This window comes from Protopterus annectens, chromosome 11.part0 (assembly GCF_019279795.1).
Source record: "Protopterus annectens isolate FY-2018-M chromosome 11.part0, PAN1.0, whole genome shotgun sequence".
NCBI classification, from domain to species: Eukaryota; Metazoa; Chordata; order Ceratodontiformes; family Protopteridae; genus Protopterus; species Protopterus annectens.
This window is the reverse complement of record NC_056745.1, coordinates 1,356,006,259-1,356,030,790: the sequence shown is the minus strand read 5'-3', so window position 1 is coordinate 1,356,030,790 and position 24,532 is coordinate 1,356,006,259. Positions and strand designations below refer to the sequence as shown.

Genomic DNA, 24,532 nt, shown 5'->3' with positions numbered 1-24,532 from the left:
AAGATACTGCACAGTAAAGTACTTTTTCCCCAACGTTATACTTTTATTATCTTCAATGAATTATTACTATGATTAGTTCTCCAAATTCACTTTACTTCTTACACAAAAAAATAATCGTTGTTATGGCTGACCGTATACCATCATTTATCCACATCTGTACTTTGTGAATACTACAGTCACAGCATCAGCATCTACAACATCCACTCAATTCTAAACAGCAGAAGTCAAATGAAACATCAAATATTGGAAGATATTTTACTTTTTTACAAGATGCAGTCATGATAAAGGCATTATATGGTTGGAAGAATGAAGAAAAAGTCACGGTGCATGGCAATATGAAGATAGGACTTTGGAGTTTTACCACATTAAACTGTTCTCCTGAAAATCGAGATGAGCTAGTTAACACAGAGTGCTGACTGTGCTCTTACTCTGTGCATAAGAGTAAATTTTTCTGGTCCGGTAAATAGACAGTGAATACCTCTGGATAAGAGAAGGGAACTGGCAGTACAGTAACAAGAAAACACAGATCTACTGAGAACTTGAATCTGGTTGATAAACAGGCATATTGAAAATCCTTTAAGCAACAAATTAGTGAATATTACACTACAATATTGAAAATGACTATTCTTATACTCCAGAATACACTCATTCTTAATCTACACCTTACCCCACAGCATTGCCTACTATCGAGATTTAATAACACATGGCTAACTAAAAAGTTTCATTCCTTACTTCTAAAAAGTATAATTATCCTTTGTTGCCACACTGTAGTTGATTCCATCCAGTTATCTTCTCTCCTTACGATATTTCAATCATTATTACTACAAAGCTACAGCAAAACTTACATCCCATGAATTTTATTATTTCCAACAGCCTAAAGCTTCATGTAAAAATACTGCTTGCATACCTGTGCTTCCTTATAAGGTATCTGCAGTGTCTTAGTAGGTATTCCTTAGAAGGGCGACAGAGTTTTAGGGACCAGAAATCATCCAATCTCATCTTTGGGGAGCAAGACTTCCCTGGATTTCCTCCAAACAAATAGTGCACCTGTGCCAAAAAGACAGAGCAAATGTATGTTGACAAACACATAAATGTGGATGCTTCTTAGACATGGGCATTGTAATCACATCTTACAGAAACTCCAGTTTTAATTTGAGATTTGATTAAAGAACAAAGCAAGTTCTGCCTTGGGTAGGAAAAAAAGCTGCATGAGGCCACAAAAAGTACAGAAGGATATAACATGTACTGGCATATCGACAATTTTTGTGAACTATATAAAACAACTACTACTAACTACTCATGCCATTTCACCTACATTCACAAAAGCACAATAAACATCCAGAGTTAAACTTATTTACAAACAGTGTATGCATCAAGACAAAATGTGTGTGTGTGTATATATATATATATATATATATATATATATATATAATATGGATCTAGGAAGTTTGATCGAAAGATCAAACGTCTGAATCAATTAAGGAGGAGCATACTTATGTGAAAGTGCTTTAGTGCAATCTCGGAGGGAGAATATTAAAGTAGGGGGTGTGTGAAGGGCACAGGGGGACAAAGCCCCCCTGCAAAAACGTTAATGTAGTGTTTTTTTTTTTTTTTTTGTTAACACACTTTAACAAAAGCGCTTTTTCGATGAAAGCACTTTCGTTAAAGTGTGTTCGGTGGTTATGGATTCGGACGTTTGATCTTTCGATCAAACATCCTAGATCCATATAGATTATATATATATATATATATATATATATATATATATATATATATATACACACATACATACACACACACACACACATGTACATGTGTGTGTGTGTATATATATATATATATATATGTATATGTATATTTTATATATATATATATATATATATATATATAATATACATACATATATATATATATATATATATATTTTATATATATACATACACACACACACACATTTTTTTCCAATATTCTTTCTGTCCTTCACTGTCCGTCAATAGCTAAACTGTTTCTTAATAACCCTGTATCATGACACATGGTGAGCAGACCACCTCTCCCTACAAGGACTGGCACACCTATCCTTTCCAAGCCAGCTCCAACAGACACCTAAGCCACTAAAACACAACTCAGGACAGCTGCATCATAGTGAATCATCCCTCCACACCAACATAGCTAAATATAAAACTACACTGTAATAAAAAAAAAATGAACTATTTGGAATTAGTTTGAAATTATCCACAGGAGAAAACCAACAACCATAATCCTGAGACAGAAAAATCTGACCAGCTTTTGATACAAGTAAAAGACACAATTGCACTTTCAGTTATTTAAGACAGACAAGTTTTTTGATTGAGCTGTCTTTTTCATCACTCAAAATATAGCACATTTTTCTGTAAAATCTCAAATTTTTGGACGTCTCTGCTCCTGTAGCAATACACTTCATGATAACTGGCTAAGTAACTGCACACATGTACAGAGTCTACTAATTTGTCTCCATGTCATTAGCAAGAACCTTCTTGCAAATCAAGAAAAAAATGACATAACACATTATTAAACAACACTATTGAAATATATACTTGGTCGACTTACAAGGAGCTCAATAAATCTGAGGCTGCCAGAACATACATTCATTCATAAGGAGACAGAGGGAAGATATACCTGACTCATCAAGGGGGGTCCTCTCAGACAGTTGATATGACAAAGCATTTCTTATACGGAGTCCTCAATGCCAGGTTCTTGGATTGGCTGAAAGCCAATATGTAACCATCAGGAGAGAAGGAGGCAGAAATGCACAAGAACAGAATTAAATCAGTCATGTCCTGTAGTACTGACTTCCCAAGTGCAGTTCCAATTACCTGGGCAAACACACCATGGATACATAAGCCTGCCATGAAGACATTCGTGAAGAAAATACTACTAAGAGGTGGATGTCAGTATGATGGTAAAATATAGTGCAAGTGAAAGTACTCATGGCAACGAAAAGCCCATCCTTCCCTTAGGGGAAGTCTAATGAAAAATGCCATAAAACCTACCACATGCAGACTTGCTTCATATATGTACACCACACCTTCCTTCAGTTTGCCCAACTATACCCCTTCCTCATCCTCCCCTAAGTATTCCTAACTCTTATATGAATCCAAACCTTTCTTTCCCCCTCACTATCACACTCTCCTCTAACCTTCTCTTTAAATGAATCCATAATTCTCAACTGATGCTTACTACATTTCTGGATTACAGAATATTTATTTTTTATTTGCATGTGCAAATATCAGTATGCATGACTTCGACATGCCTGTTACCAGTCTTAGTTTGGCATCTACTTTTTTGTGGATTTACTTAGCTGCACATACCAGAATCTGCAAATTTCTAAAGCAGTTTTTATCAAATGTACTTGCTGGCTGATATTCAAAATCTGTTCACTGACCGTGGCCTTAGTTATCAGTACTATCTGTTATATTTGTACTCTGGAGACCCCCCCAATGGCTCAGATGAAAAGGGACAATTCACTCAGTCAGATCATCCTGGTTAACAAAAAAATAAATAGCTGGTCTATCTTCCTAAACTCATGCATCCTCCCCATTATTTGTGCTGCTTTGGCACATTGAATTTGTTACAGACCCTCCTGTCCTGGTTTCTGCCCTACAAAGACAACCAAGAAATGAAACTGAGTGATTCAAGAGCAACACTACCTTGGAAAGTCAATGTGCATTTACTCGAACAAGCTTTGTAACCACAAATTCCGACCACGGAATACTGGAGCAGTCCAAACACTGGAACTCTCACGAAATTCCAAAACACTTCCACCTTTATTATAAAATGACAAGTTTACCTAGGTTTCGTCCTACATTCACAGACTTCATCAGAACAATGCATTCAAACCCACACTCCCTTTAAATATACTTCTAAATTAAGAAAAAATATTAATTAATTACCCAATTACACCTATTTAATATTAAAGAGACATACCCCTCAAATGTTCTACACTAATAATACTAAACATACTCACTATGTTACTTATATATATAAAACACAAAATAAATTACATGTTAAAATACATATGAAATGCATTTCATTAAAACCACATTTCATTTGAATCTCATAAATAAAACATTATATTCTTGTATGTTAAAAACAACACTTTAAATAACCATAAAAATGCAATAAAAATACCTATAAATAGCATCGTTAAAAAATAGGCAAATAACAATGTTAAAAGGAACTGAAGTTGAATGGTGAAACTTTAACCCAATATGTGTTTTAACTTTAATAAGGGAGCAATACTAACATTATCATTAATACCCGGAAAGGTAGTGGCATCTAACCTTATCTGCCACTTCATTTCACAGATATCTAAATGGACATCCAAGACACATCCTGGACTATCCTTAATAATTTGCTGTATAACACAGAATTTAAATTTGTGCTTTGGATGCTGTCTAATATGCCTAACCAGGGCATTAGTGTTCTTCATGTGTCTAATATCCAACACATGTTCACCAATCCTTTCTCTTAAAGTTCGACACGTTTTTCCTATTTAAAATGCAGGACACTGATTGCACCTAGCTAAATAAACTACATTTCTACTAAAACAATTAAAATGCCCCCTAATATGTATAATTTATACATAAATAGCACAAATTTAAATTCTGTGTTATACAGCAAATTATTAAGGATAGTCAAGGATGCGTCTTGGATGTCCATTTAGATATCTGTGAAATGAAGTGGCAGATAAGGTTAGATGCCACTACCTTTCCAGGTATTAATGATAATATTAGTATTGCTCCCTTATTAAAGATAAAACACATATTGGGTTAAAGTTTCACCATTTAACTTCAGTTCCTTTTAACATTATTTGCCTACTTTTTAACAATGCTATTTATAGGTATTTTTATTGCATTTTTATGGTTAAAGTGTTGTTTTTAACATACAAGAATAGAATTGTTTTATTTATGAGATTCAAATGAAATGTGGTTTTAATGAAATGTATTTTGTATGTATTTTAACATGCAATTTATTTTGTGTTTTTTATATATATAAGTAACAGTGAGTATGTTTAGTATTATTAGTGTAGAACACTGAGGGGTATGTCTCTTTAATATTAAATAGGTGTAATTGGGTAATTAAATTAATTTTTCTTAATTTAGAAGTATATTTAAAGGGAGTGTGGGTTTGAATGCATTGTCCTGATGAAGTCTGTGAATGTAGGACGAAACCTAGGTAAACTTGTCATTTATAATAAAGGTGGAAGTGTTTTGGAGTTTCGTGCGAGTTCCAGTGTTTGGACTGCTCCAGTATTCCGTGGTCGGAATCAATGTGCATTTACTCTAAGAAACATCCTATCTTTATGAAATGCCAAGATATGCTTTCCTACTCATAAAGGAAGCTTTGAGGTAATACATGCAGAAATGATGGCTACCAGACATGTCTTCCAAGAAGTAAACATGAATGCAGTTGAGCCAGTAGGCTCCAAGAGCAGATAAGCAAATTTATCAACCATAATATTCAGGTTTCAACAGAGGAGAAACATTTTTCAGAGAAAGATGGAGATACACCACTCTCAAACTGCTTGGCTTGCTGATGCTGGACCATAATTCTGCCCCCCCCCCACAAGGTTATGATGCCTAAATGACATTGACTGTAGAATAATGGGGACCCGACCTGTGCAGGTGTCTGAGATGAGTCTAGTCCCTATGCAAAGCTGACCAATAAGAACAGTACAGTGCACTTCTCCTGCCAAAGTGAAAACTGTTTCTATGAAAGCCTGCTCAAGTGGCATAGAAAGATAAAGCCCCGATTAATTTCCAGGCTACTCAGATTCTATTAGTAGCTCTGGTGCTTCATGGACCTGACTGGGAGGATCAGCATACCTATCTTCGGTGCGTGGGGGTGGGGGTAGGGGTGAGTACAGCTGTTCAAAGGTTGTAGCAGCCCTTCAGAGGAAGGGGTGCACTTGTCACCTGCCAACATGTGTGTTTGGCTCACCGAGTTGATAAAGATAGTCTTTACTATTTAAGTGCATAGCAGTATGCAGTTATGGACAGAAAGGTGTTGCTCACTTGGTGATGTGGGCTACATATCTCTCCATGCAAAGGAGAGGTTAAGCTAATAAGTGAAAATGTCTTCATTGCCAGGATACTGGCAGGGGCATAACCCACGTGGCTGCCTAAATGAAGACCCCTCCCTCCTTACAGATAGCTCTTGCTCTAGTGGATTTGGGAAAGATTATCACCACCAGTCGGGAAAAAGTGGGCTCAAGTCTAACTAGGGGAGGCTTGATGTTGCAAGTGCTAGGACAAGCAGAGAAAATAATTTATACAGACCTATTGCATGTAAGGCTTCCTAATAGCCTCAATAACTACTTTGAGACCCTTGCTTTTAACTCTAGTGGAATTAAAAAGTCTACATCAGGAGTTAGGTGCTTATGTGGACCTAGCTTTTACAGAATGGTTGGAGGACATCTTTTGCCTTGACTGGGAAAGATCCCTGCACTAATAAGGGACTTAATGCCTGCAGCATCTTTCTCATTCACCAGAAAGACTGAGTTATCTAACTTCTTCCCTGAACTTTGTAATCAGATATGGAATCAGCAGGAATCTGTATATCAATTTCCAATGGAATGGAGAAGAGAATGGATACAGCACCACCTCTCCCTGCTGCACTCTGCAGAAAAATGTAAGAGACCATATTTTTACATAATATGAAGGATCTAATCTCTGGAGTGCTCCACTTCTTGGCAATGATGGCCTCAGAATCTGCAGCTTCATGAGAAGGCTGCAGGAGTTGCACACAGCAACAGCAAGCTCATTCATGTCCGAGGAGATGTGAACCACTGACACAGATATGCACCAGTCAATGGTCCACTACCTCTTGAGTACTGCTACCATGCACAGAAGATATGAACCGTCTATTTAGGTAGCACAAACACAGTCTGGCTGTCTGAACAGATAAGGAGAGCGTCTGGAATAAGCAGCTTCCACCATTAAAATCTGTGAAAGGATCTGCTGCAGAAATGGATAGTCCACTAGAATGTGGTAGAAACTGATCATCACTCACCAATCCAAGGCCCAGAGACAAAGGTGTGAAACCACACCCAACTCCATGACCCTGATGGCCATGAAACCATAAATACCTCAAAGTCCACTGCAGCAAAACACCTACAAAAATGTGAAGGGAACCATGAAGACTGCGGCAACCATCAAGTTCAGAAAGGCAGAACGGCCACAGCCTGGACCTTTACTGCATAGTCAACCAGCTGGCTGAGACTATGACTTCTGGGCCCTTATCAAGAGGCAAGAATGTGTCCGACATCCCCCAAATGAAGGACACCAAAGTACAAGCCTTCCAATTTATGATCACTTCTAGAAATTGCATTTAGAGCACCTACTTTATGGTTACTTCAGTGTGGTCCCTGGATGGAGCCACTAGGAAGCAGAAGCTATTTAGGTATGGTAACACCAGGAGGTTCTTCTTTAAGACTAAGGAAAGCCCAAATAACATTCTGCATTGGAAGTGAATCACCGGAATCTACTGAATGCACTCAAAGTGCTGGGATTCCAAAATGTATCTGTTCATCCAACTATACTATATAGGCTTCATAATGTAGCAAAAGAATAATTTCCAGCAAGGCAAATTATCTGAAACTGAATGTAACAGATGTGCTGGCTGAAGCTGTTGGGATATGGAATGGTATGGAAATCACCTGTTCTCTTCGGGACCAAGTCAAGACAGCAGAAAAAAAGGGCATATTCCTGTGAAGCTGAGAAAGCCTCTGACAGCTCTTCTGATGGATACACACAATGAAAGTAAAACTTTTGCTCTCCATCTGTTGAAACAGATTTGAACCACCCTTGGAACACTTTCTGGGGAGTGAATCACTAAGCTCCAGAACACAATCTAGAGAAACCATACCTAGAATTCAATAATCCACCTACACAGTTCTCCAAGGCATGGCAAACGCAGATCAGGACCTAGATGGAGTGGCTGACAGGGTCACATTCTTGTGTCACAAAGCCAGCACAAGTGGGGATAAGACACTTGGTGAACCTTCTTTGTGCAGCAAGAAAAACTCTTCCACTTTTGGGTTTGGCCAGCCTGAAGTTTATGGTTGTGGTAACCTTGCTGGTTTTTCTTCATTTTGTACAGCCTGGAGAAAGAAGGAAAGAAAAGGCAAAAATGGATGAGTGGAAGCACCAAAGAGGTGAACGCCTATGTTTTTCATGAAATATGGGCAGGATGGCCAAAATGTACTTCCACCAAGAAATGGGCATCCAGGATACTGTTTTTATCTTCCTCCTTCGAGAACAGCACATAGTGCTATCTTGCCCAGGCTTATGTTCAAGTGTGCTTCCTTGGCCAAAGCATCAGCACAGAGCTACAGAAGAACACATACATTATTCCTAATGAAAAAAATAGGCATACTCTCCAGATGATCTTCCATGAATTCAGACTCACAAAGGTGAAGTCTCTTTGTTTATCCAGAGACTTCCTTTCTAGAGGAACCAGAAATGGGACAATAAATAAAGACCTGAGAGCCCTGAGTCCCAAGTAGTCCAAGGAATGTGCCCTTATTCTGCTCTTGCACAAGTTTTAAACTCTATGTTAACTGGTGGTGTGGAAAAATAACATGGTCTCTGAGACACATGTTAGACCAAATATATAGTAACAAAGTCAACAAGGGGATTATTCTTAAGTTAGATGGTCCCTGAATGAATGGGCTAAGTGTTTGCTTTTGGCAATGCTGCAAGGAGGATCTCTCTGCACTAAATGTGGTTTTGATTGTGAACCAGGCCAAGGCAGTCTCCATACACTACCTTCCACTAACCAGGTTGAACATCTGGCGTTTGCACAAGATATAAAGACTGTGCACTTCTTCCCTGAGACCGGACAAGTAATCCCACTGCACATCCTAGCTGGTAATCTGAGGACCACATTAACACTAACACTGCAGTGATGCTTACACATGTGAATGCATGATTCTAACAATGGCAGCAAGGAAAAAGACTGAAATTCCAAACAATCCATGCAGCAAAAGAAAAAAAAAAGGCAGGGGGTCATTTGGAAAATGAGAAGTTATGTACCTACCATAACGTTCCATGTTAGTTGTCTTCTCTCGCCTTCTTTCTTGCTGGATGGGTTCGGAGCCGATCCTTGGCTCCGACTCGACCACTTACTAAAGCTCGAGAGCTTATTTTACCGGCTCGAGGCAACCCTATATCCCATGATGCTAGGCGATAACTCCCCAGATCTCGTTTGGAAGCTGAAAAACCTAGCATAGGCCAATAAAACAAAATCCTCCAACTGGAAAGGAGGAGGAAGAGGGATAAAACCCCCCAAAGATCGTTATCTACACTATAGATATCCTAGGACACCTAGATGGTGAAACAAGGGAATATAAGGACCCTTCAAAGAAGGGAAGATCTTCTCGGTCTGTCCAGGCTAGGGGGATGGTGGGTGGGACGCAAGAAAGAAGGCGAGAGAAGACAACTAACATGGAACGTTATGGTAGGTACATAACTTCTCAATGTTAAGTTGTCAATCTAGCCTTCATTCTTGCTGGATGGGACCGCGTCCCTAGCACCTTCATCCTGGGTGGCTCATTGGAACAGATTCTTGAGAACGGTAGAACCAAATTTTGCTCTGTCCCTAGAGGCCATGTCTAATTTGTAATGCGAAACAAAGGTATGAGGAGAGGCCCATGTGGCTGCCGCACAGATAGTGTCTATTGGTAGTCTAGCTTGAAAAGCTGTAGATGTAGCTAGTGCTCTAGTTGAATGGGCTTTTGGCTTACAAGTTAATTCTCTGCCTCTGAGTTGATAAATAGATGTAATCACAGAAGACAGCCACCTAGATAGGGTTACCTTAGATACAGGAAGGCCTTTCTTATTTTCTGCATACGATAAAAACAGCTGATCAGACTTCCTTATTTGTTTGGTTCTATCCAAATAGTATCGGAGCTGGCGGTGAATATCTAGATAATGTAGCTATTGCTCCGCTCTCTATTAGTATAGTTTGGGAAAAAAACTGGGAGATCAATTGATTGATTTAAATTTGTCTGCGAAGCCACCTTGGGTAAGAAGGATGGATTAGTCCACAGAGAAACTCTGTCTTTATGAAAGATTAAGTAGGGAGGACGAATGCAGAGGGAGTGAAGCTCAGATACTCTTCTAGCAGAAGTAATGGCGACTAGGAAGAGTGTCTTCCAGGAAAGAAATTTCAACGAACAGGAGACCGCAGGTTCAAAGGGGGGAAGAATCAAGGATGTTAAGACTAAATTAAGATCCCACTGAGGTGGAGGGTCTTTGATCGGAGGCTTAAGTAAAAATATACCTTTAAGGAAAGCTTTGCAAAACTTATGGGACATGATGATGTGGTCCGATAAGCCTATATGAAAATTCGATATGGCTGCCAACTGAACTTTTACTGTAGATGCAGAAGACCCTGAATGAAAAATTTCGGCTAGGAAGTCTAAGACCGAATGAATTGGGGCAGTAAAGGGATCTATATTCCTTGCCTTTGCCCAGAAGGAGAAACGTTTCCATGTACTAGTGTAAATTCTTCTGGTGGAAGATTTAAGGGAAGCTACTATGATATCCCAGACGGGATTAGAAATCATAGGAAGCCTGGCTAAAGACGGAAGTGGAGCAACCAAGCAGTGAGGTTGAGAGAATGTAGGGATTGGTGCAGCTGCCCCGACTGATGGGTCAACATATCTGGAGCTGGGTCCAGAGGCCAAGGCTGTACCAAAAGATAACGGTGTAGGAACGGAAACCATATCTGTCGAGGCCAATAAGGGGCAATGAGAATCAACTTGGCTCTCAAGGCGGTTGCTTTCTGAATTACTTGTGGGATTAGAGGAAAGGGTGGAAAGGCATAGAGAAGTCCCCGAGGCCAATCTTGGATTAGAGCGTCTCTGAGGGGATGGCCTGAAAGGGGGAAGAGGGTGAAGAAGTCGGGGCATTTGCTGTTTTGGGGTGTAGCCAAAAGATCGCAGCAAGGAAGGCCCCACTTCTGAAAAACCTCTTCCGCCACAGATTGTTTGAGAGACCACTCATGTGGCATGAGTATAGCTCTGCTCAACCTGTCCGCTATGATGATGGACTTCCCGGGGATATGCGTTGCTATCAGAAACCGCTGAGAGGAGATTGCCCATTGCCAAAGTCTGAGTGCCTCTCGACACAGGGGATAGGACTTGGTTCCGCCTTGCTTGTTGATATACCACACTTACGGGTTCCCAGGGGAAGAGAGTCGTGGAGGGCTTGCAACGTTAAAAGCACTGCTCTCATCTCTAGGACATTTATGTGCAGGTGGCGTTCGAAAGGTTGCCAAGTGCCATGGACCATCCTGCCCTGAAAATGCCCCCACCCGATCAGGGAGGCGCCCGATGTAACCGTGGCAACCGGGGGAGGAGGAGGAACAAAGGGTCTGACTTGATGGACTTGAGGGGACAATATCCACCAGGACAGATGACTTTTGCAAGTTGGAGTTATCATGATCTTGTGGTGCATAGGGAGTTGCTGAAAAGACCATTGGGCGAAAAGCATCCACTGTAGAAGACGTATGTAAAAACGTGCAAGAGGAAGAAGTGTTATGGCGGCCGCCATAAGACCCAATACTTTCAGGACATACCTGGCCTGAATTCTGTCGTTCTGAAGAAGAACATGGACATGGTTTTGAATATCTAAGACCCTTTGATCTGTTAACTTTGCTGAAAGTTGTACGGTGTCCAAGTTGGCGCCTATAAAGGTAATAGACTGACAAGGCGACAAGGCAGACTTTTCTAAATTTATAGAGATTCCTAGCCCTCTGCAAACGTGAATGGTGTAAGCTCTGGCTTGGAGAAGTTGATGCCTGGTGGTGGCAGTGAGGAGCCAGTCGTCTAGATATGGAAACACCTGGAATCCTTGCCATCTCAGGTGAGCCGTAACCGCTGCCATACATTTGGTGAACACTCTGGGGGCTGTAGTGAGACAAAAGGGCAGGGCTCTGAATTGGTAGTGACTGGCCCCCAGCCGAAAGCGGAGAAACCTTCTGGAGCGCCTGTGAATTTTGATGTGATAGTACGCATCCTGAAGGTCCACGGAACACATCCAATTGTCCTTGCCCAGAAAGGGTAGAATGGACTGTAGCGTGACCATCCGGAATCTTGTTCTCTTAACAAACTTGTTAAGTTTGCTGAGATCTAATATTGGTCTCCAGTCCCCTGTCTTTTTCGGTACCAAAAAGAATCTTGAGTAGATTCCGGATCCTAGTTGGTCTGCTGGGACTGGATGGATGGCTCTTTTTGCTAGCAGTTTTGATATCTCTGGTACTGCTAGTTCCCTTAGACCGGGTGGAACGTCTGGAAGGGTTCTCTTTTGTTAAATTGGGGTTTGGATAAAAGGAATTTTGTAACCCTCGGATATGATCGACTGTACCCATTTGTCTTGAGTAAGGGAAAGCCAGGCTTTTGGGTACAGCGACAATCTTCCCCCAACTGCCTCCGAAGGTGGACAATCGGGCAACATCTCAGGGATGCTGGAAGGGTTTGTCAGAGAGAGGCTCCCTGCTACCCTGGTTCTGCGGACCCCCTCTGCCCCTAGGGCGGCGTCTGTTGTTACCCCTGTTGTTGTTACCCCCCTCTGCCTCTGGGGTAAACTGGCCTCTTGCGTCAGGCGTGACTCCTTGAGATTTGCGGAACCACATTTTCCCACCCTTCTGACCCTTAGGGTATGGTCTTGAAGGGGTGGAGAAATGGACTCCTACGGCAGAAAGTCTTGCCAACTTGTTTGCATCTGGTCAAGGTGTCTTTCACTTGATGTCCGAACAAAGCCGAACCATCAAAAGGGGAATTTGTGAAGGACGCCTTGAAAGGGTCCGCAAAATTACACAGCCGCATCCAGGCGTGACGCCTTAAGGCCACTCCTGTGCCCGCGGCCCTACTCGCTCCATCGGCTGCATATGAAATTAGAAGCATGGAGGAGTTAACAATCGAGTTTAGGGTTCCAAGCTGTGAGTTGATTTTATCCTGGGACCCAGCAGCTGACAGATCCTGTAAGACTTCTCCCAACTCTTTGAGAATATCTCTCTGAAGGCGGGTGAAGTGACAAGTAATTCAGCGACCGCATGGCAAAGGTCGCTGAAGAAAACATCCGCTTACCGTACCTATCCATGGTCCTAGAATCCTTATTAGGAGGATGGATAGGTACTGAAGTATCAGCTAGTTCCTTCTTGGTGGCTGCAGCCAACACCATGGCATCTGCCGGTACATCTTTTGTTAAGAATTGTTTGTCAACTGGTGCTGTGATGAATTTAGATGGCCTCCGAGGGGTGGGTTCCACCGAATCCTGGGCCAACCATGCCTTCCGAGCCACCACTTCCATAAGTGGGTCGAAAGGCGGAGTCACCCAGGAGGTGGAGGGTCGAGAATCAAACGCCTCCAGGTAAACCGACTCGTCCTCGGAAGGATTAAGGGAAGACCAGTTTCCCCCCTGCTTGCTTTAGGATTTCTAGGATGTCTGAGAAAGAGACATCCTCAGAGGGGGACTTTGGGGATCCCTCAGACTCATCCAAGTCGGTGTCAGATGTAATGGACTCAGGGGAGTCCACATGCTTCCTCTTACATGTCCTCTTATGCGGAGGCTCCGCTGACAGGTCAGGAGAAGCCCAGGAAGAGGAAGATATTCCCAGTGGGGAAACCTGAGGCGTTGGATCTCTGGGACCGGGAGCAAGAGAGTGGGAAGAGACATCAGCAGGCACTGTAGTGGGAGGAGCTGATGGAGCTGACCGTTGACTATGCCCTGGGGCTAGTACACTCCTCATCACCTCGAAGGCTCCCCTATCAGAAAGGCCAGAGGGCTCCCGCTCTGAAGAGGTGGGAACCCCAGGCCGCACAGACAGGGAAGGCTCCGAGGCCGATGTCGGGGCCGAGCTCACCAGCGCCGACGCTCCGAGAGGGAGAATGGGGTCGGACAATGGTCCGATGCCACTCGCCCCCTCGGAGCCGACGAGAGAGACCAGGCACCCGGATCCCTCCAATGAAGGCATCAAGGAGGAGACCGGAGCGGAAGACGAAGGAGCCGAAGGGGGAGGTATCGGCTCCGACGCCACAACAGTCACGGCTCCGAGGAGCTCCGGCTCCGAACTCTGAGGGAGAGTCGAAGGAGGAAAAATAGGTGGAGTCGTAATAGCTACCGTCTGATGAGACGGGCTACAGATCATTTGGGCCTATGCCCGAGACTTTAACAGCCTACTTACCACTCTCTCAAGGTCGTGGTCTGAAAGCCTGGACGACCGAAAAGATCGGCTCCGATGGCTCCGCTCCGAGAGCAGGGGGGATCTCGGAGCCGAATGGATGGACTCCAACGAAGGGGATCTTGACCTCTTCTTAGATATGGATGGAGCCGAAGACACGTCGGCTCCAGCCGGAGCTTACCGTGAATGCATGGACTCAGAGGTATCGGCACCGAGTGGGGCCGAGACAGGAATCTGTGACTCAGAGGGATCGGCTCCAGCCGGAGCCGATCTAGGCACAGACAAAGAGCCAGCAGCCGAAGACTTAGTACTCGGAGCCGACAGTTTTGCTGGTTTCGAAGTCCTCCCCGACGCAGACTTAGTCGGGGAGCTCTCGGGCTTTAACAAGCCCCTCAACATTAGTTTGTTGCTGCGCTCCTGCAGGACTCAACGCATGACACACAGAACAAGAGTCCTGCAAGTGCAGGGGTCCCTGGCAGTAAACACAAGAAGTGTGACCGTCTGTCAGAGACATTTTCTGACAGCACGAGTCACACCACTTAAAGCCTGAGACCTTAGTTTCCTTTGGTTCCTTCGACATAACAGTGTCGAGGGAGCACAAAAGGAAAAAGAAACACACACACACAACACTCAAAAAACAATAAAAATATTAGGTGGGATACTGACACACCCAAACACTCCACAGGATCCCTAAGAAATAATTAGGAAAGGGGCAGGCTTAAGGCCTAACCTAAGAGTGGAGGGGGGGGGATATAAGGGGAAAAAAAGGAAAGGTATTAACAGGAATAGGATTAAAAGTAGTCGTTAACTACTAAAAAAACAACTGGGTGAAAAACTAACCAAAAAGGGTGACTGAAAAACTAGTATTCAAAAGACTTACCAGGAGCCGGTAAAAATACGCACCTCGCAAGCGAAAGCGGCAAACGAGATCTGGGGAGTTATCGCCTAGCATCATGGGATATAGGGTTGCCTCGAGCCAGTAAAATAAGCTTTCGAGCTTTAGTAAGTGGCCGAGTCGGAGCCGAGGATCGGCTCTGAACCCATCCAGCAAGAATGAAGGCGAGATTGACAACTTAACATCACATATTTACATAGCTTACATACATCGGTATGGGCAAATGAGTATTCCTGAAGACAGAAAAAGAAAAAACTGGTACGGTAGTTACAGGTCCCCCAAAAAGTCACAGAAATTAGTTTACCACTTTATCAAAACAAAATAAGCTCTTTCATCTCAAACTATACGAGACTTCATCAAACACTAATGCAAAATGCATTTAAACAGGTAATGAAAATCACATCAATTACATAATTAATCATCCTAACAATTAAGATAACAGTTTATAAATATATATATAATACAAAAACAATAACCAAAAATAAAAAGTAAAACAAAACAATAATAAATATATAATATTCTTATATAAACACTCTAGCTCTGTTAATTTCAATTTTAAAACAAATCCAACAGCAGCTAGCTCATTCGGCCCTGGCCAAACAACACCATTCAGTAGTAAAGTCCAATACAATTCCCTTCTCTCCAAATTTAATTGCCAAGATCCACCCCTCATGATTTTTAAAAAATGTTTTCGATAACAATAATTTTAAAAAGAGTGCTCTGGATACTCCGTGATGGAAAGCAAACATGCAGAAATTGAGGAAAAACAGGTGGAGTTGCACAAAAAATTACTAGAACTAGAAGACGGAGCTCACAGAGAGAACATCAGACTCACAAGCATCCCAGAAAAAGCTGAAGATCATCGCTAATTTGGCTTACATGACACAAGCTCTACAAACCTGGAAGAGTTTCTCTTGCTCACAAGTACATTTATACAGGGCAGGGTTTTTACAACTGGAAAAGTGCAGCATACAAAACAGCCATGTGTGCTCTTGGTGAAAATCCATTCGCTTCAGCTGAAACTTTAGCTTCCTAAAATATGTCAGGAAAAAGAAATGCTGAAAATGGGCAAATGCCTTGTCTACATAGACAGTGATTACCTGCCATGTATGTGACCCAAGAAAGGGGGCTAAAATTTGAATATGCTATCCAGCTTAACAAATATGCTATCTAACTGGACTGAAAACTTACTTGAAGGCAGCAGGTGTACATGTGGACATTACAGCAAAACACATCCAACAATGAAGAATCAACAGCTGATCCTACAGGTAAAAGTGAGTGAAGTAAGAAATCTGCTATAACACTGAGAGAAAGATGCCATTCAATTGCCTGTCATTTGTTCAAAGAATAATGAAACAGAGGCAGACAGATATTTTCTTACATACAAAGAATGTGGGAGAAATATTGCAAAAGAGATAAAAGAACTGGAAGAGGAGTCTCTATGACCTTTCCAAGTTTAACCCAGAAATGTTCACTGCTATACTATTAACTGGAACTTCCTAAATAAATCCTCCCCTTAGATGATGCGGTCACTGATTTCAACACAACTGTTCTAAATGTCCTTAATAGCCTTGCACCTCCTAGAAGGAACAGACTGAAAACAAATAACGCAGTTTGGCTATTCAAAAAGAGTAGAATGCTAATGCAGGATAGAGAAAAATATAAAACCTCAATGTCTTGAAAACGTCAGAATGCTTCGTAATCATGATAAAGAGCAAATAAATGAAGACAAAAAACTGCACTATGGTAATCTTCAATATAATACTAAAACACAACTCCAAAAAATGTTGGACATCCATGAAAGAAATCTTACATTCTGGCCAAAAATTCAACCCAAACCCCTCTCCCAATAACTCACCACTTGAAAGTGCAATACAGTTCAACTCTTATTTATAGATAGTACAGCATCTTAAGCCAAGGATTCCTCAACATCTAACCTCAACCCTGCCCAACAGCCACATATCAACACATCCACTTTAACCTTCAAACCTCTGCTCACATCCTATATAAAACTACTCTTATACAAAGTTAAACCGTGCTCTTCAGCTGATGACCTTCCAAGTGAGTATGTAAAAAGAGTAGCCAACAGAATTGCTTTTCCTGTCTCAATCCTTATAAAAAGGTCAATTCAGGAATCCCACGTCGCCATTCTCTGAAAAAAGTCACATTATCTCTGCACAAAGCAGGAAATTCAACATTAATAACTTTAGACCTATAGCAATCTTATCTCCTCTCACCAAAATACTTGAAAATGCATTCAAAAACAATTGCTAGACTATCGCCAGCAAGAACTCCTATCTCCTACATGACATGGCTTCCATCCTTCCCACAGTACTAGCACTGCCCTTCTACCCTATATAGATACTGTCAATAAAGCTAGAGATAACGGTAAGTCTCTTTCTTATTTCTAGACTTGTCTAAAGCCTTTAACACAGTTTGTCACAGCAAACTACTACATCAAATGTCCTCACTAGGTCTCACTCAGCCCACTCTTCTGTGGTTCAAAAGCTACCTGTCAACAAAATGGCACTCCACACTCTCTCCTTAACCTCCCAGTCACCATTGGTGTACCACAAGGCTTTATCCTTGGTCTCCTCCTCTAACATTTTCACCAACATCCTCTATACATCCACACAACAGGCCCCCTAATACATTACACAGATGATTCTACACTCATTTGCACATCTGACAACATGGTATACCTAAAAATTACTCAGGAAGCTTTAACAGCAAATAAAATGTGATTCTGTAACTCACAACTTATGCTCAACCCAAAAAAGACCAAACTACTACTTTTTCACCTCAAATCCCCCTCTCATGAAAAAAACAAATTTAAAGCCCTCTCTCGATAATACAGCCACTGAAGTCACTTTTCATAGCAAACTATTAGGGGCAGTAATGGATAATAATCTAACATTTGACCTGCATTACAAAACTGCATAAGAAAAACTCATAAAAAGCAAGGAGTCCTTTACAGAGCCAAAAACTTTCGCATCGAAGCAACTAAATGTACACTTGCAACTAATCTCCTCTCCAATCATTTTACGGCACTCCCATCCTTACTAACCTCCAGGCTTCACAAAATTAAAACTATAACAATGCTATAACAAAGTTGCTAAATTTGAAACAGACACCCCTTTCAGAACCCACCACTATATAGCACTGAAAAGCTTAAATTGGCTAGATCTACCCCATCAACCAACATAAACACAGCTTCTTACCCCTTATAAAATTATCCAGCATCCATTTGTCTGTCCAGCACTAAAAAACATTCTACACAACTATGCTCCCAGTCAGTCATTTGTGATCCAGTGACCAAAAATTCCTGCCTGTCTACAAACCTAGCAAATCTGCTGGGGCATTGTCTGTACTCAATCAAGGTTGCTAAGGCCTGGAACTCCTCACCTATATCGATCAATGTATACCCACCCACCCTTTTTCAAACCTACTCTGAAAGACTTCCTAGTTGAAATCTGACTCTGTTCTTGCTCAAAACCAGGATAAACTATACCCCTAAATGAGCAAGTACCTTTTTATTCATCATACCTCCCTTCTTCACTTGTTTCGTTACTGCTATCAAGTTCTCTTCCTTGACTTTCTTTCTAAATATACCATAAGCCCGTTTTGCCCTCATTCCATATTGCAATTTCTATTTCTGTAACAATAACTCACCTTTAATTTCTCTACAGTCTAAAATTTCTCTAAATATTAAATGATCATACCCCTTTGTACAGATTCTTAACCAATGTTTTTATATCATGTCTAATTTGTTATAACAATTTAAATTGCAGATATTTTTGTTTTACTTTTGAAGTCTAAAATTATTGTTCTTAAAATGCTTTGTATTAACTTGGAGCTTTTCTACCCGGGCCTCTACCCAGTCAGACTTTCCTGGTAATCAAATGTCAATCAATTAAATAAATAAATAACTTAAGTACAAAAGGGAAGGAGCAAATTACATAAAAATAAATGGAATTTGCAGGAATAATACACAGGAGGAGTAAAGTTTAAGGGAAGGCAGGAACTGAGTAATGTAATGTTGGACAAATATAGTTGTTATAAAGAAAGAAAACATACGTAATGCATAATGCATGTAAATGAAAAAAAAGGTTACACTTTGTTTTGCAGTAATGACTATGTCTTAAGTGACAATTTAATAAAGGCATTAAAAAAAAAGTGGGAAAAATAACAGATTCCAGTGAAGAGAACTTAAAACTTCTGATAAAACAATCTGCCTATTGACGAGCAATGACTACTGTGGAGAAGTCAGCCTCTCTTGACTAGCAAAGGTACTGCTTTTTACAGAGATGACATTTTGGCAATTCTAATGCTACATTATCAGTTCACAGCTTGTTTTCGTATTGAGCTGGAAAATGCTACCATTGACCAAATAAGTGGAACTGGTAGGAAAAGGAAGCCAAGACATTGGTTAACTCTCAGGAAAGACGCAAACATCATTGAGCTACGTTAGAAGACAGTGAATGAACCAATTAACCATGTTGCAACATCACCTGCACAAGAGAACAGTTACAGCTGCAGCAAAGATCGACTCAATCTGCTTAAAACAGCAATACAAGATGAGCACTGGGGCTTGATGTACTAATGTTGAATAACTGTCAAAATGACTTTTTTTTTTTAAAGACTTAAGCAAATGAGTTAATGTAAATGTAACTGAAGTTTTTTTAAACTGCTTAAAATGCATACCCTATTATTCCAGTATTCAAGCTTCAACACAATGGGGGATTGAGGGGGAGGGACTTTTGCTTTTAAGTTGTCTTATAATTAATTATAAGAACTTATGCTACTTACTCATACAAAAATGAATGACAAGAAGGTGAACAGTGCTCCTATGTAAATAAAGCTGCACTTATTTATTAACCAGAACAGATTAGTTAAAGCTAGGGATACATTCACAGAATAATAAAGATTTAATGATAGTCTCTGAGGAAGGGAAGCTTAATTTGGTTTCTGGATCCATGGTGAACATACTGGTATTGGGACATAATACTTCCTCTGTAACTGAAAATGAAAGTCTGCACAACAATGTTCCAAAAGGTAGCAGTAGGTCTTTCAGGGTGGTTTAGACACACACACACACACACACACACACACACACACACACACACACACACACACACACACACACACACACACGAGTACAGTTGTGTAAAATCTTATCATAATAGTAGATATCCTTCTCACTATTACAGTATTCATAGCTGACGAAATCTCTTGCCAAAGATAGTCCTATGTCCAGCTAGTATATGAAAGCATTTAGTACTTAAAGGTACCGTACATCACAAGTATGTTCCCTGTGTAAGGTGTATGGCATAAAGCTGACATACAGACACACACACTCAGAACTGAAAAACCCAGGAGGAACAGAATTTCCCTAGACAAGGAAGAACATGTGCATCCAGAAGGAGAAAAGGGAGAAGAGCCCCTCGGCCAGGAGGACAAGAAAGAAGAGGCTAGAACTGAATGGGCAGGGGGGATGGAGTGAATACTGCAACAGTGAATAGAACATCTATTATTATGGTAAGATTCTACACGACTGTATTACATCCTTCCATATCACTGCTGCAGTATTTACAACTGAAGGGAGAGTACAAAAGCTCAAAAGAAAACCTGAGAGGGGAATAGCACTGAAGAGACCTTCAGAAACCCATGCAAGATAGCCTTGGCAAAGCCAGCTCTAGCCCTGAAAATAACAACCAACTTGTAATGCTTAGTCAGCATATAAGCAGAACACCAAGTAGCAACCTCAAGCAAGGAAATGGTATCCAGCCTCTTGAAAAAAAAGCACCAGAAGAGGCAATACCACTGGTACAATGAACCTTTACTGATGAAGAAAAACATTTACCATGAAAAGAATAGCAAAATGAAATGGCTTTAGAAATCCAGGAAGAGAAGTTTTGCTTAGAAACAGCTAAGCCCAAATACCTGCAATGAAAGGAAACAAAAAGATGCTCAGATTTATGAATACTTTAGTTTTATCTAAATAATATCTGAGCTGTCTATGCAAATCCAAGGTGTGAAGAACTCTCTTTACTGGTAGACTGCAGAAGGAAAAAAAAAGGAAGGCAAATTAATGACTGATTAAGGAACAACTCACAGACCACCTTGGGCATACAAGAAGGGTTAGTACAGACAGACACCCTGTCTCTGTGGAAAACTAAGACAGGAGGAACAGCCATGAAGGTCTGAAGTTCAGACATCCTCTTGGCCGAAGCGACAGCCAAAATAATAATAGTCTTCCTATTACAATTTTCTAAGGAAACTGAGGCAATTTTTCAAGAACAAAACTGAGGTCCCAAGAAGGTGGAATGGGCTTCCTGGGAGCCCTGACAGAGGACGCCTTTAAGAAATTGCTTGGCGTCAAATCTAGCGGCCAGGGGAGAAGTCAAGGGCAGACAAGCAGAAAGTACTGACAGGTGAGCTTTAACTGAAGTATATGCTAACCCAGCATGGAGCAGATCACACAAATAAGAGAGAACCAGGAGAACCTGTACAGAGAGGGGATCCTGATGGTGAGAGAGGCACCACACAGAAGATCTTTTCCATTTGCACAATTACAATTTCCTGGCTTCCTGCAACACTCAAAGCGCATACTCAGAAAAGAGGTGCCTAAAAAGGATCAAAACCCTATAACCCACAGCATCAGCTGAAGAGTGGACATGTGAGGATTGATAGGAGACCTTTGTCTTGTGTGAGAAGGTCCACCCGGTGAAGAACAATGAATATAAAAAGTGTAAACACCCATGTTAAAATGGCAAGTTTTAGTGATATATATAAAAAAAAAAATGAGACCACAATAAATCATTTAAAAACTTTTCACATCTTTAATGTGACCTATAACCTGCACAATTCAATTGAAAAACAAACAAATCTGTTAGGGAAAATATAAAAAACGTACAATAAGCTGGTTGCATAAGTGTGCACTCCCTTAAACTAATACTTTGTTGAAGCACCTTTTGATTTAATTAGAACATTCAGTCTTCTTGGGTAGGAATCTATCAGCATGGCACATCTTGACTTGGCAGTATTTGCTCACTCTTCCTTGCAGAAGCGCTCCAAATCTGTCAGAATGTGAGGGCATCTCTTGTGCACAACCCTCTTCAGGTCACCCCACAGATTTTCTATTGGATTTAGGTCAAGGCTCTGGCTGGGCCGTTCCAAAACTTTAATTTTCTTCTGGTGAAGCCAATCTTTTGTTGATTTGGATGTATGCTTGGGGACATTGTCGTGTTGAAAGGTGAAATTTGTATTCATCTTCAGCTCTCTAGCAGATGTCTGAAGGTTTTAGGCCAAAAGGTGATTGGTACTTGGAACTGTTCATAATTCCCTCCACCTTGACTAAAGGCCCAGTTCCAGCTGAAGAAAAGCAACCCAAAGCATGATACTGCCACCACCATGCTTCAACCATGGGGATGGTGTTCTTTTAGTGATGCAAAGTGTTTTTGCGCCAAATGTACCTTTTGGAATTGTGGCCAAAAGGTTCAACCTCGGTCTCATCAGACCATAACACATTTTCCCACATGCTTTTGGGAGATTTGATGTATCGTTTTGCAAATTTTAGCCAGGCTTGGATGTTTTTCTGTGTAAGAAAAGGCTTCCGTCTTCCAACCCTACCCCCCTATGGTCCAGACATATGGAGAATACGGGAGATTTTTGTCACGTGTAGTACACAACCAGTTACTTGCCAGAAATTCCTGCAGCTCCTTCAAGTGTTGCTATAGGTCTCTTGGCAGCCTCCCTGAACAGTTTTTGTCTAGTCTTTTCATCAATTTTGGAGGGATGTCCAGTTCTTTGCAACATCACTATTGTCCCATATTTGCTCCACTTTTTGATGACTGTTTTCACTGTGTTCCATGGTATATCCAATGCTGTGGAAATTTTTTTGTACTCTTCTCCTAATCGATACATTTCAACAATGAGATCCCTTTGATGCTTTGTAAGTTCTCTGCGAACAGTGGCTTTTGTTGTAGCAAGCAACTGAGTAAATGTCAGGAAAATCCTACTAGGACAGCTGAACTTTATTTGGGGTTAGTCAGAGTCTCTCTAATTGATGGCAGGTGTGTACCCAAGAAGACTGAATGCTGTAATTAAATCAAAAGGTGCTTCAACAAAGTATTTGTTTAAGGGTGTGGACACTTATGCAACCAGCTTATTGTACGTTTATTTTTCCCCCCAACAGATTTGTTTGTTTTTCAATTGAATTGTACAGGTTATAGGTCACATTAAAGGTGGGAAAAGTTTTGAAATGATTTATCGTGGTCTCATTTTGTTACATCACAAAAACCTGGCATTTTAACAGGGGGTGTGTACAGTTTTTATATCCACTATACCTTGTGGTGATTGCCAAATGAGAAAGATGGGTGGGACCAATGCTGTCTGCTCCAAAAGGGAGTCACTAGCAAAATTTTGGGAGAGTCCTGCCTGTTCTTATTTATTTGTTTTTGTTGACAGGAAAAGTCTGACTGGACAAGAGCCCTTTTTCAGTGGAGGTTCAGGGAGAAAAACTCCACAAAAGAACAGTGAATTTAGAGATGACAAAATTTTAACATTACTAACAGTACATTAAATCTAGAGTAATACAAAAGTGACAATGGATTTAGAAATTAACAATTAGCCCATAGTTGACAGAACATTCAAAAGTGACTTAATACATTTGAGAAAAATGGATATACATCTATGAATTCTGAGTTAGAAGGGGACAGAAAGAAGTGATGGGAAGATAGAGCAAGGGGAAGGGGATAAGAGCTTAGGTTGAGAGACAGAAATAGTTATGAAGAGTGTTAAGGGTGAGGTGTATTACGTTGTAGTGTAAGAAAGAGTGGCAAGAGAGATGTGTATTGAGTATGACTTGAGGCAGGAGAGAGAATGAGTTAGGAGTATATCGAGAGAAAGAGAAAAGACAAGATTGATGGTTTGATAGGAGAGAGAGAAATGGGGGGTAGGACTGTTTAGTGTTGGGTAGAATTATTTAAAATGGTTAGTGTGGGAAGGCGAGGTTCTCAGAAGAATGGGATTTAGACAGGACTAGAGAGCGTGAGCATAGCCAGATGTTGTTCAGGTGCCTTTTAAGTTGCTTTCTGAAATATGAGGAATTTGCTGCAGCTATGATAGTTTGGGGTACAGTGCGTCTCCAGAGCTTTTACTGGATTTGGTAACTTGTTGGAAAGATTTGTTAGAGGAACGAAGGTCCCATTTATTGGTGCAGGGTTGCAGTAGATTTTGGAGAGCAAGGCATTTATCTGATACACAAGGCTGTGAGCAGTGATAAAATGGATACAGGTTAAGTAGTGGGGTAATTCTAACCAGTTTAGTTGTAAGTGCAATGCAGTGATGGGATCTGTGTGGGGACTTTTTTGAAAATATGGCTAATTTGTTGCAGCAGGCTTCTAGTTT

At 41.0% G+C, this 24,532-nt stretch overlaps 1 protein-coding gene across 1 annotated transcript in view; it reads right to left on the bottom strand.

Moving 5' to 3' along the window:
- The window catches only part of MKLN1 (muskelin 1), a 1,607,387-nt gene that overhangs the window by 325,428 nt on the left and 1,257,427 nt on the right, over positions 1-24,532 (bottom strand). Inside the window, exon 14 of the mRNA XM_044087317.1 lies at positions 908-1,047. Coding sequence (XP_043943252.1) covers positions 908-1,047 — 140 coding nt within the window. The remainder of the gene's footprint in view (positions 1-907; positions 1,048-24,532) is intronic.